This window comes from Trachinotus anak, unplaced genomic scaffold, assembly GCF_046630095.1.
Source record: "Trachinotus anak isolate AG129_WGS33_773 ecotype Australia unplaced genomic scaffold, CSIRO_AGI_Tana_v1 ptg000003l, whole genome shotgun sequence".
Taxonomy (NCBI): Eukaryota; Metazoa; Chordata; class Actinopteri; order Carangiformes; family Carangidae; genus Trachinotus; species Trachinotus anak.
The window spans coordinates 2,668,089-2,681,857 of NW_027273854.1; the positions used below are offsets into that span (position 1 = coordinate 2,668,089).

General features: G+C 44.5%; 1 protein-coding gene across 1 annotated transcript in view; it reads left to right on the forward strand.

The window, feature by feature from the left end:
- Positions 1 to 8,764: 8,764 nt before the first annotated feature.
- gsg1l (gsg1-like) overlaps positions 8,765 to 13,769 on the forward strand; it is a 28,554-nt gene continuing 23,549 nt past the window's right edge. Inside the window, exon 1 of the mRNA XM_071465790.1 lies at positions 8,765 to 9,514. Within this exon, the coding sequence (XP_071321891.1) occupies positions 9,178 to 9,514 (337 nt within the window). The 5' untranslated portion in view covers positions 8,765 to 9,177. The remainder of the gene's footprint in view (positions 9,515 to 13,769) is intronic.

The following is a 13,769-nucleotide window of genomic DNA, read 5'->3' on the forward strand; positions in this document are numbered from 1 at the left end:
CAAGATGTTCTGGGACTGTTGAAGCCTGAGCCTGGATCAGTTTCAAACATTTAATAAACTGAAGATAAAATAAAATCACACGCAGCCTGTTACTCTGACTTTTAATCGTTATTTATTAACCTGAAAAAGTTTGCGTTGAGTGTGAGGACTGGAACCTCTGAGGAGATAAAGAGACACTTCCTCTGCTGCTTCACTGACTTTGTGGTGCACTGACATGAATTTACCAAGAATATGGTTCATTTTCTAGTTTCAGACAGTTGTGGTGTCTGTAATTAAACCTGTTTGAATTCAAGTAAACGCACACTGAGGGACTCGGCAGCACTAATCACAGCCGAGAGTCTGTTTATCTTGTTCCCTCAGATAATTCAGAGACAGGGAGAATCACATTATAACAAGGCTGTAAATGTGTTTGCTCTGAATGACTGTGTATAATAACAACTGTGTGAGGATGGAGAGTTTTATTTTATTCTGTTTTATTTATTGTTGTGAAACTACACATGCTACAACCACTGTATCTCAACACCTTTATAATAATATGATCTGTGGGGGTTCTGTCCTCTGCCCTCTAACAGTGTCGGCTCAGCTCAGTGTCTCCAGGAATTACATTCACATTTCATGATTCAGCTCCTGATGACTTAGATCAAAAAGTATTCAGACCCCTTCACTTTTTGTTTTACATTCTATTGTGTTGTACATTTAATTTTGAAAAGGATAAAGTTGGCATAACCCATAATGATGAAGAGAAAACATATCTTTAGTAATTTTTGGAAAATTTATGAAAAATCAGGGACTGAAATCTTCTATTGATAGAAATCTTAAGGCCCTTCAGTACTTTGTAGAAGCCCCTTTGGCAGCAGGTACAGCTTCCAATCATCTCCCTGACCAAAGACCTTCTTGAACATTTACTCAGTTCAGTTGGACGGCCAACCCTCCTGGTGGTTCCAAAACTGTGATATTATATTATCTGATTTTTGCTTCACCACAGTTTTATCACTGCAGTTTCTTGGACTTCATGGTTTTTGCAACCAGTCCTCCAACCTGAGCAACTACTCCTCCAACCTGAGCAACTACTCCTCCAACCTGAACCAACCATCAACCCTCTGATACGACCCATAGGAGTGTCTCTTGCCCCTATGGTGGTCGCCATGGTTACTATATTATCGGTCATGGCTTGGTTAGGTTTAGGAAAAGATGATGATTTGGGTTAAAGTAAGTACTTCCTTAACATTGGACGATCTTTGTTGTGATGGTTACAATAATCACAACGAACTGTTGTGGGACCATACACACACACACACACACACACACACACACACACACACACACACACACACACAGGTGTGTAGTATGTGAGATCAGTTGAAGCGACAGGTGAACTCTAATCAGAAACTCATCTCAACAGTTATTAAACCTCAGCCTGCAGTAAAATCTCTGAAAACACGTTTTCACTTTGTCATTGTGTGTTTCTGAGTGCAGTGATGGACAATTTCATCCATTTAAACTAAATCCATAACACAATAAAGTGTGGAAAAAGGGACGAGGTCTGAATACACTCTGAAGCCACTGTTTATCTGAGTATATACTATAATATATAAATATATAATTAATTGGAAGAAGCAGAAAATGAGAAATTTAAATGAAATGTGTTCAGTGTTTGCAGCCTCACAGTGTCAGGTCATGAAACCTGGTTTCTGTCGCACAGACTCACTGAACTGAACCACTGACTTTGATTAAACACAACATCCACTTCACTTCACAACAGAGTCAATTTCAGCCAAGGTCGCTCCGAGCCGCTGCCGGTGTTTAAACATCAGCCCTGTGGGTAACGGCCCGCGGTGTGTGTCCCTGCAGACAAAACCTCCCCTGACTCTGTGTGTGTGTGTGTGTGTGTGTGTGAGAGAGAGACACAGTGGGGTTTTCTCTCAAAGTAACAGGGAGCAATGTGACACCTGGGTTCAGAGTCAGAAGCAGTGAGAGCCTTTCGTCACCTCTGACGTCTCCAGATGTTGATCACTTCCTGTTGTTGGTGTTAATCTGCAGTGAAGACGTCTGTGTGACAGGTTGCATCTTTCCCATGAGCCCACTTCACCTGTGTCCAAACCCTCACCTGCTGCCTGCCCTCCTGTCCGCCCGTCTGTCTGACAACAGTACGCAACTTTTTCACAATAAGAGTTTTGGAAAGACGAACAGTCAGAGGAGCAGTTTTCAGTGGTTGTGTGTCCCTCAGTCCCTCCAGGAATTTGTGCCCCAAGACTTAATGCACATCAGTCCCAGTCCTGAATTATCTGTGACAGCTTCCATTTTTCACAAATCCTGCAAAATATCCAAGAAAAAAAATGAAATATTTCCAGTTTGCTCTTATGTCAAATGTCAAATTTTTACACATGGACCTAAAGCAAAATTGCACAGCTGTTTCTGTGAGGAAGAATTACTGTTGAAAACCATCATAGTGACGACGTTTCAAGTCAAGTTTTATTTATGCAGCTCAATGCCACAACTCAGAGATTCTTACAGTCCGAACAGAGAACGACGTCCTAAGAGGCATTAAATGGAAAAAATACATTTTTACTGGAAATAAAGGAGAAAACAACTAGATATTAAGATGAAGGTAGAATATGAAGGTATGAAGGGTCCTGCACATTTACTATCATGACCTGTTCAAAAACCATGACAAATAATGGGAGGTGACACAAGGAATTAAAACATAAATGATCAAGTTATTTTAATCTAATATGAAATGTAAAAAAATGTTATGGGATGTGGTAGTCAACAAATCAGGCGTGGAGGAGTGAAACAACACGATGAGAAGTGTTGGGTGTAAAAGGGAATAAAGAAAACCAGGAGAGTGGAGCCCCAGGAGGATCAGGAGCAGAGTTTCCACTTTCTCTCTCCCTCATGGCACAGGTGAGAGTGCTGGGAACACTGGGCACAGGTGTCCCAATAACCAGTAACCAATAACCAATAACCAGGCCACACCTACTGGGCACCTGCAACACAAAACACACAGACAAAGACCAGCAGCCAAAAGAGGCGGAGTCTGAAAGTCGGATCAGGAGCTGATGATGGGAAAATAAAAGTGGAGTCAGAGCTGAGTTAAAGTTCAAGCTGCAGCTCGTCCTCAGTGTTTGGGGTCAGGGACAAGAGAAGGCATCCTGTCAACAAGGCTAGACCAACGTGTGTGTGTGTGTGCGTGTGTGTGTGTGTGTGTGTGTGTGTGTGTGTGTGTGTGTGTGTGTGGAGTCATTTTCTCCTCTAATGAGTGTGTGTCCAAACAGAATCAGCAGTACAGCCCAGAGTTCACACTGAGGAGCAGCTGGAGGGCGTTCGCTCTCTAACACACACACGTCCAGGCTTTCCTCTCAGTCCGGTGTCTTTACAGGTCATAAAAAAACCCGACTGAGCCTCTGACAGCTCAAAACAAGCCTCTCCAACATTTGCTGCTACATTTTAAGTTCCCATCCTCCAGATTCTGATGAAAATAAAGTCCAGTTTTCGGACTGTTTTTCTGTAATAACCACTGACTGTAGTTTGGATTGTTTCACAGGGAAAGATGCAGCATGTACTGCAGCACTGCTGTTTATAAAGCAGCTGTATTATGTGCATTTCCCTCTGCTGCTGCTTCACATTAAAAGACTTTAAATAATGTGTCCCATAGGACGTGAAGGCTGAATTGAAGACGCTCTGGCCAACAGAGGATTTTCAGGGATTTTCAAAGTGCGGCTCCTGTCGCCTTGTGACCTTGACAACACGTACCCTTTTTCACAAAAACTTGTGGCCCAAGACCCAGGATCTTAAAACCATGAGCTTAGTTTGTACTGTTAGTTCCTGAGCTGAAACCCAAGACCTACATTTCAAAGTGTAATCCTCAGACTCTGTGTCGGCGTCGTTTGCTGCCACATTATTTTCAGTACTGACGCACAATAAATCTTGGGAGAGGTTGTCCCTCAAAGGATCCACTCACCGGAGCCTTCGTTGCTCAGAAAAAGAAGGAGGCATTTGAAGGAGCCTTTGAAATGGGACAGAGTAGTTGTGCCGCTGTGATGCAGTCGGTGTTTAAAAGCAGCCTCTGAAGGTTGCGGCCCCTGAATTGGGACACAGACATTAGCGTTTACACTCACTGAGCACTTTATTAGGAACACCTGTGCACCTGCTTATTCACACTGAAACGTCCTGCAGATTCAGGTCAGGAGCCTCAGTCAGCGCTCACATCAAACACCAGAGTGAGGACAAACTGTGATCTCAGAGGCAGCAGATGGTTGAGTCAGAATCTGGCAGCGACGGCTTGAAACCATGGACCCAACCTGACTTGTGTCAACGGTCCAGGCTGGTGGGGGTGTGATGGTGTGGGGGATGTTTTCTTGACTCATGACCGGTCAGTCATGGGAGTGACTGCTGACCATGTGCTTCAGTCACCGACAACAGAAACAACACAAACTGCTCCTGTCACATGGGAATCGAACACCGCTCTCCTGTGTCATATTCATCCATCCACCCCAACCTCCTCCTGACGTGGACTTTGTCGCTCTATAAACTACGTCACCGCACTTTTCCCTTTGCTCCTGTCATCATTACTACGACCGCTAGATGTCGCCTAGCAACAAAACCTAACTGTGGGTCATAGTAACCTGCTGACAGACGACCTGTGGGCTCGTTCTTTACAGGAGAAGAGTCTTAAACCAACACAAAACTTTGTGTTTGATGTCGCTAAAATTTAAAATCCTGAGTACACACTTGAAGTTTGGAGTTGTGAGTGTGTGTGTGTGTGTGTGTGTGTAGCAGGGGTGTGTTGTTGTAGTTGCCTTGGGTGCATCGTGTTACAGGCTGCTGTGCAGTGAGCTGTGTTACCTCGGACGTCGTGATCTACTGGCTGGTGCCGGGATTTAATTCAGGCGGCAAACAAAGCTGATGCAAACCCACAGATGGTCCCATATATCCAATGGGAAATCTTGTCAGGGGCATCTATCCAACAATACAGCAAAATATATGTGCCGCTGTGTGTGAGTGTGTGTGAGTGTGTGTGTGTGCAGGTGTGTGTTTCCAAGCCAGGAAGAGGATTCGCACAGATAAAATGATTCACAGCTCTATTTTAGGAGCTTAAAAGAGACGATTCATACAGAAGAACTGAAATATTTTCTATTCACACTGGTTTGGTTCAAAACATGAAATGCTCCATTTGCTGTTCAGTGGAAAGTTAAATTAATGTGTTAACATCATCTGATTTCAATGCAACTGTTCACACAATGTTTTCAATAAGGCAGCGTCCCTCATCAGGAGTGAGGAAATAAATTGGGGTCAGATTCTGGTTCAGGCGCCAGCAGCGTCCTTTCTGGATTTCTTTCCAGGAAATGAATGTGTCAGCTTGTGGCTTCTCCGGATGAGTTTTGGTTTTGGATGATTTTTTAGAAATGTATTCTTTGTGGGAAAATGTTTTTGAAAAAGTAATCTGAGATAAAACTAATTGACGGCCTGAAGCAGCAGAAACTGTTGGAAGTGGACGACGACACTGACCGAGGACCAAACAATAGAACAACCAGCGTGACACAAACCTACAGGAAGTTTGACTCATTGTTCGTCCACAGTGATAAAAACACTTGTAACTTATGGTCTCATATAGAGAAAGATGCTGATTCACACAAACCTCCTGAAAGTCTTTGACTGCTTCGTCAGCTTTGTTTTATCTCGTCCACAGTGTGAGACAGTGACACGGTCCATGTACTGATTGATTCACATCATATATGTAAACACAAACCGATCAATAAACACAAGTAGAAACTAGATTTAACACCTTGTTGTCGCCAACCAGCCAAGTTACAGGAGATATGGTCACAACCTCCACTTCCTGAGTTACAGAATTCAATAATGGCCAGAGGGGGTTTTGCATAACATTATGATGTCACAGTGAAATTGACCTTTGACCTGCTGGATATAAAATGTCATCACTTCATTTGATCCTCATAGACATTTCAGTTACATTGTGTTGTAATTAGTGTATGAATTTGTGAGTTGTGGCCAAAACCGTGTTTTGTGAGGTCACTGTGACCCTGACCTTTGACCTTGACCACCAAAATCTAATCAGTACATCATTGAGTCCTAATGAATGTGCCAGATTTGAAGTTCATTCAATTTGTTACTGAGATTTCACGTTCACAAGAATGAGACCGACAAAAGTACGGAGACGCTCACATCAACAAGCCCCGCCCACTGCTGTAAAGTCCCGCCCCTCAGTCAGCGGCAACACTGTCAGCTGTGACCTCGGCTTTATACATGTAAACAAACCAGTGCCACAGTTTGTTTAATGCAGAGCGCTGCTCTCCTCATCGACCTTACTCATAGAAACATACAATTATATACAATTTTCATGTGATTCTACGTCTGTTATTATTTACAGTCTGTATGATTACGATGTTACCAAAACTCTGTCTTTGGTTGTTTTGGTTGAGAGAGAATCACATCCTGTACGTTTAAGTGAACAAAGCAGAGAGAGAGTTGGTTGAGTCCACGTGGCTCAGACCAACATTCACCTGTGAAACCTGATCCAGAGGATGAAGTGTGATCTGAGAGCAGCTGGACTCACGCTGGTGTTAGTTTACTTCCACAATGAGCTAAAGTGGACTGGAGTCATTCCACTGGACCTGCTCAGAGTCTGACTGCTGATAAATCCAACAGCATTATCACACATTTATCAACGCAACGTTTTCTGCTGTTTATTGACTCTCCTGAGGTGCTTTGTCACTCTGAATCAGACCAGGCCAGGATACAGCGCACACACACACACACACACACACACACACACACACACACACACACACACACACACACACACACACACACACACAGTATTGATCTGGAGGTGGGAGCTGTAAAATAAGAGGTGATGGATGGGTGTGGTGGGCGGCTCGGCCTTGTCGCCGGTGATTTTCATGCCTGCAGACGTGAGCTCTCCGCTGGCTGATCGATTAGGGGGCCGGCCGGTTTCTACATATTCATCAAGAACGATGCACCTGCAAAAACAAACACAGCAGAGGTGTGCTCCATCACCACAGGTGTCGGGGTGGAGAGGGGTTTCCCTGAGAGCAGCAGAAAAAAAATCATCTCTCACCCTAGGTCTGTTAGAAATTTCACATAATGTGATTGATGTGTTTGAGCACAAAGTTTAGAATTTAGTGTTGTCCCTGCAGGTTTAGACTGACACAGAACATTAAACTGCCAGAAAACAAGACGTAAAGCAGAAAGCAGCGAGTGTCCGGTTCAGGCTGCAGCCGTATTACACCAAGAAAACAAAGGTGTGCATGATGTTTCCTAACACACAGAGCAAAGATCAAATTAAAAGATGATCTACAAAAACAATATCAGCTGAAATTTCACACCATAAACTTTAACAGCTTCCTGCTGAAGTGTTGTTGTTCTTACCTCCATCAAACTGGTTTTGTTTTTGATTTGTTAAAGAGTTTTGGTGAAATATTTTAGATTCTGACTGACTGGTCAGATTTATGTCACGTGACTGAGTGAGAAGGTCACACCATTGGTCGGCTGAGTGTTGTAGTTTCTCAGTGGTTGTTGCCAACTTGAAGCCCCTGTTGTTTTATTAATGGTCTTCTCAAACCCTTCAGCAACTTTTTTTTAAACATAGCAACATATCTAGTGACTTTTTGGACAAACCTTTACTACCTCCTGTAGGAGACAGTCGCCAGTGTCACCCTGCGAGCGTGAGGTCGGTCTTTCCCTCCACAGACTCACATCTCCATGCCGACTGCACGGCAGCTGATGTGAGCGAGCTTCTAACTTCCTCTGTGAGTGAACATGTTACAGTAACTACGGCTGAAATCACAGCTCAGTCTTTGTCTTTAACTGATGACGATGTCGTGGTAAAGAAAATTCATTGTTGGGGAAATCAGTCTCACTACAGCCTCTTAGTTTAGCAGCAGCTTCCAATCACATCATGATCCTAAACAAATAGCCTTAAACAAGAAGCTCAGAAAAAATGGAAATGTGAACAACTGGGTAAACTCCATCTCCTGATGAAGATCATGTGATATGAGCAAAAGCTCTGGAGCAGCTGCTAAATGGACTTTGTGGTGAGACTTTTTGTCAGCTTCCATTTCTAATGTCAAGAATGTATGAATTCAATTCTGTATCCTTCAGTTCAGATGTTCAGATTCTTCTCCATCATCAGCACCATCAGGTCCCAGGTTCATTCTGTGTCAGAGTCATAAAGAGCCAGAGACCAGAAGAACCACGAGTCCTGCAACAGATGGTCTGTCCTCCACAGAGTCCTGGTCTCAGCATCCTGGAGTCAGTCTGGGGTCTGTGGCCGGTTCTCCAAGATGCAGGAACAACCCACCTGACAAGAACCGGAAGAACTGAGGAGAACTGGTGCTGGTTTAAAGGCAAAAGGGGGTCACAGCAAAAACTGATCTGATTCATGTGTTTTTTTCTGTGGATGGAGGTCACTGAGAAATAAAAACCATAACACATCTCATAACATCATCGCTCTCTGGGTGTCTTCGAGATAATGACGCACCAGGAGAGAGAGAGAGAGAGAGGGAGAGAGAGAGAGAGAGAGAGAGAGAGAGAGAGGGAGGGAGAGAGAGAGAGGGAGAGAGAGAGGGAGAGAGAGAGAGAGAGGGAGGGAGAGAGAGAGAGAGAGAGAGAGAGAGAGAGGGAGGGAGAGAGAGAGGGAGAGAGAGAGAGAAGGAGGGAGAGAGAGGGGGGGAGGGAGAGAGGGAGAGAGAGAGAGAGAGAGGGAGAGAGAGAGAGAGAGAGGGAGGGAGAGAGAGAGAGAGAGAGAGGGAGAGAGAGAGAGAGAGGGAGAGAGAGAGGGAGAGAGAGAGAGAGGGGGGGAGGGAGAGAGAGAGAGAGAGAGAGAGGGAGAGAGAGAGAGAGAGGGAGGGAGGGAGAGAGAGAGGGAGAGAGGGAGATGCTCTCTCTCAGTGAGCCTCCTGCTCTCCGTCAGTTCCTCTCTGAGGCTGGTTGGAGTCAGATGGAGGAGCCTCTCTCTCCTGGGGGAGTCGGGACCACCTGTCACTTCTCTCCGCTCTGAGGACGAACTGACACAAAGAGGAGAAAAGAGGCAAAGAGACGCGCGTAATTCCTCTGTGCGTCTTTGCCGCGCCTTGCCTCCTCTTCCTCCTCCTCTTCCTCCTCCTCCTCCTCCTCCTCCGTCTCTCTCCTTCTTGGATGAACTTTCTTGCCGCCTGCGGGGACGCGGCCGCTCGCTCTGAGATCATGAAGACGACGCGGAAATGCCGTGCGCTGCTGTCGGTGGGTCTGAACCTGGTGGCCCTGTTCTTCTCCACCACCGCCTTCATCACCACGTACTGGTGCGAGGGCACCCAGCGCGTCCCCAAGCCCAACTGCAGCAAGCAGCGGCGCCACAACTGCATCGACTACGGCGTGAACGAAACGGACCAGAACAAGGTGCACTACAGCTGGGAGACCGGGGACGACCGCTTCCTGTTCCGCCGCTTCCACACCGGGATCTGGTACTCCTGCGAGGAGAACATCCATGAGGCAGGTGGGCACATCCGTCCGGAAGCCAGAACCGTAGATTTCACGCCAGGCTTCGGGCTGAGTTTGTGGGTGAAAACAGAACATTTCACTGAGTTGTTCCAGAAATTAAAAGCGAGTCTTTCAGGATCAGGACCCTGTGTGTCCGCTGCTTGTTTTCTCAGCTGGAGTTTATGTTTGTTTCTGTGGTTTTAGATCAGAGCTGAGTTCCCTGAGTTCCCAGATGAATAAACGGAACAAAGGCTTTTTACGCACGGAAATAAACCTTAAACCTCAGTGCGGAGACCGGAGATTCATCTCAGTCTGTGTTTAACCAGAGCTGCTGGGTTTAGTTGAGTTGAGCTGTGGCTTGTAAACATATCCAGCAGGTCTAGAAAGGCCGACCTGGTGCGTTTAAGGTGCACTAACACTGTGTTTACCGATCTGAGCCTGTGACTCAAACGTCTCCCTCAGAGAGATAAATGTCAGTCACACTGTCAGACATGGAAACTGCTGGTTTCTCATCAAAGATGAAAAGATTAATGACTAGTTGATTGACAGAAATTTAATTGGCAGCTGTTTCAATAGCTGTTTACTTATTCATCAAAGATTCTTTGGTTCCATCTTCTCAGATATGAAGATTCACTGATCTGAGATCCACATGTTCATGAACTGAACAGTTAATCTGACAGAAACACCAGTTTTCATGTGTTGCCTTCACTGGGAAACCACAGTGGTTATTTTACAGACTAAAGGAATGATTGATTAATCAAGACAATAATAATGAGATTATTAATCATTATCATCAGTGAAAATATTTGTTAGTCACAGCTCCACACATCACTTTGCCCTCAGTGTTATTAAAGGATGTTCAATATTTATTATTTTTCTTATCAACAAATCCCACAAACAGACTGAAACCAACCGTGTTACTCTGTGACCTCACAAATATATGAAACACACTCAGTAATTTCCTGAAACAGCTGCTCGCTGTGGTTTTCATCCAACAAACAGCAGGAAATAGTGTTAGGGACTATTTTCAGTGGCGGATTAATACACATTGGTCGCTCTACCTGGAGTGCAGAAACTGTTAGACAGGTGCTGCAAGTGTCAGTGGACACATCTGATGGGTGAGCGAGAACAGTGCATCGCAGACTCTCTCTCTCTCTCTCTCTCTCTCTCTCTCTGTGTGTGTGTGTTTGGATGTGTTTTGGCAGTGTGCAAGAGTAAATAAACAGCTTAGTGAGGCAGACAGAGATGAAGAAGGGTATGAGAAAGTGTGTGTATGTGTGAGAGAGTTGTGTGTGTGTGTGTGTGTGTGTGTGTGTGTGTGTTACAAGCTGCTGTATCTCTACCACACTCCTGCCTCACAGAGGAAGAAGCAGCCCTGCAGAAACAGCTCAGGAGTGATGATGGTGGTGATGATAATGATGATGATGATGATGATGATGATGATGATGATGATGTAGTGATGCATTGATTTAGCGGTCACAGTAAAAACGTTTTCTAATACACAATAACAGGAAAAGCAGCGGCGTCACAAACAAACACTGTGAACTGACTCAGAATTTGATCCATGAGGTCGAATGAAAAAGGGGCGTCAGCTGAATCTGAGACCTTCAGGCTCTGAGTGAGTCTGTGTCACTGTGAGATGTGAGGGAAACATTCAGTGCAGTGATATTTCTGCAAAGAGACCAGTAAAGAGCTTTGTTGGATCCAAACGTGTCACTGTTGTGGCTCATTGACTGAAACCTGCAGAGTTGTACTGCAGGTCATTGGTTTCTTTAAAGACCCTGCTCTCTGGGGCGCCCTGATGGCCCACAGGCTGTGAATGCATCGTCCCTGGTTACCTGCCATTATGCATTTCCTGCCTACTCTTCAACAACAGCAGAAAATGATGGAAAAATACTTTAAAAAAGAATCTTGAGCGCAGATGTTTTCACTGGTTCAACCTGATCAGATCCTCTCAGACTGAGCCCGACTGACGCAGCTGGGCCACATCTTACATCAGTGTTTACAATTTTTCCATGAAGCACAGAAAACTGCACAATGCTCGGTGCATGATTTGGAAATGCAGCTCCAAGTCACTTTGATTGAAACTGGAGTGGGTCTGGTTTGACACCAGTATAAATAAGCCTGAATTACCTGTCGGATCAGCTTGTCTAAGACTGAATTCGCTCTGGATGGGGTTGGCTCCAGCCTTCGAGCGATACAAACAGTACAGCCTTCTTCAGTGTGTATTTATTACTGTTTGGTGTGTCTGGCTCTGCAGGATAAAGAGAGGTTTTGACGTCACATACATCACCGAGCTGAGAGTTATGTTAATTAACATTTTACAGTGTGAGTCCCTCTCTCTCTCTCTCTCTCTCTCTCTCTCTCTCTGTCATATGTTTATTCATTCCTACTCTACTCCGGCTTTTCTCTCCTGCTCTCTGTTATTGTTTGTGTGTATAGAACAAAAATCCCTTTGTGAACCAGCTCATGTTCCCTGAAAGGATGAGAGCGGAGGAGATGACACGATGAGATACAAGCCATTCGTTAACATTTATCAAAGGTCCCAAATAGAATAAAGCCTCAGTCCACAGAGAAATGCACACAGCCTGTATTCAGAAACTGAGCCTTAAAACCAGCCGTCAGGACTTCTGGAACTTTGTGATGTCACAACAAAGCAGTCGCTGCCCTCAGCCACGCCCCCAGTAAGGCCCACCTGGTCCCAACATGACATCTTTTTTTGTTTTAACTTAATTTTTTTATTTATGAGTGAAAAGTTAATTAATAACACAGCACCAAGTGGCCATTCCATCACTGAGCTAGCGAGTTACAAGATTCATTGGATACAATCATTGGATGTCAGGAGCCAATAGATCACTGCACAGTGTTGGTAACGTTAGAGACCAGTGGCTTAAGTGTATTTTTCTGAAATACCAGCGCGTTTAGTCCAAGTTTGACCGTTCAGTCCATCACTGCAGAGAGCCACAGGAATGAGTTCCTGTTTCCTCGTCCTGAGTGACTGAAATCAGGTCTGTGTTTAACAGCAGCTCAACACATTTTCAGGTTTGATTCTCTGACATAAAACCTGTCAGTAAATCCCTCAGTCCTGATTCTTGGAGCTTCTCCAGACGACAGAGGTTGTCGGGGACGTTAAATGTCACCAGTCCACCTTCACAGCCTGGTTGTGTTTCTACTAACTGTCACTAACTCTGTCAGAGGAAAGGCTTCTGTAGAAGAGCTCAGAGCTGAATCAGACTACAGGCTGAAGGTTAGTGGTGGTGACGGTGAAGTCATGTGACCATGGTGTCGTTGGTTTAGAGCCTAACATGAGCTTTTTACTGCTGCTGGTTGTATTTAGGCTTCAAACCTCATCAAGTGGAGTCATTAGTGAAGATGATCCTGCTGAACAAAACCTGTCAGGATCAGAAACTGTTGCTGATTTTCTCTAATTATGCAAAACACAATGGAGAAATCCTATTGGCTGTTTGTGGCGGGAACCAGTGTGACATTAACCTCCAGGTTAACCTACAAAAGTACGTCATCCCTGCAGCATTTTATTTGCATTTTTCTGTTGAGTTTCACCGAACTACAGCAGATCCACCCTGTTCTTGCTGCAGCTCCAGAGAGGAACCTGAGAGCGGACATGTGAAACTTCTGACGGAGATCAACACCAGAAAACTGTAAAATATGGGACCTTTAATTTCCACAGATGATGCTGTCTGGTGAGAACAGTCATGAATTTCAATCAGCTCTCAGGATCTTTGATCCATAAACATCATAACCCAGAATATGAAATAACACCAGTCTTTATTTATTTAATTGTAAAGTACATTGTCCCACCTGTGAGACGCTTCGGTGCCTGTAGATCTACTTCAGGTCTGTACCGGACTCTTCAAACTGCGTCGACTGTTTGTCAAGGTCGTGTGAAGACTGAGTTTGTAAAAAATCTGTAAAAAAAAAAACCATTTAACATTCAAATCACTGCAACAGCTGATGACACAGAACTGGTTCAGACTTGTGGCTTTTCCACACGACAGGACCGACTACAGGCCTTAGTATCAGTGTCTCTTCTATATACTTGGACTTTTTGGTTGTAAAATTTAAACAGGAGACCAGGGTTATGACTGTGATCAAAGGACTGAAGAACAGCAGCCTTTTTATTGAGGCTGGTAACAGTTTAATTCATTTACATTTATGTTTTATGAATAACTTTTATATAATAATTTGCTGCTGGTGACACATTGTTTCCTTTAATAGGTCAAAAGCCAAAAAGGTTAGAAACCGATGATCAT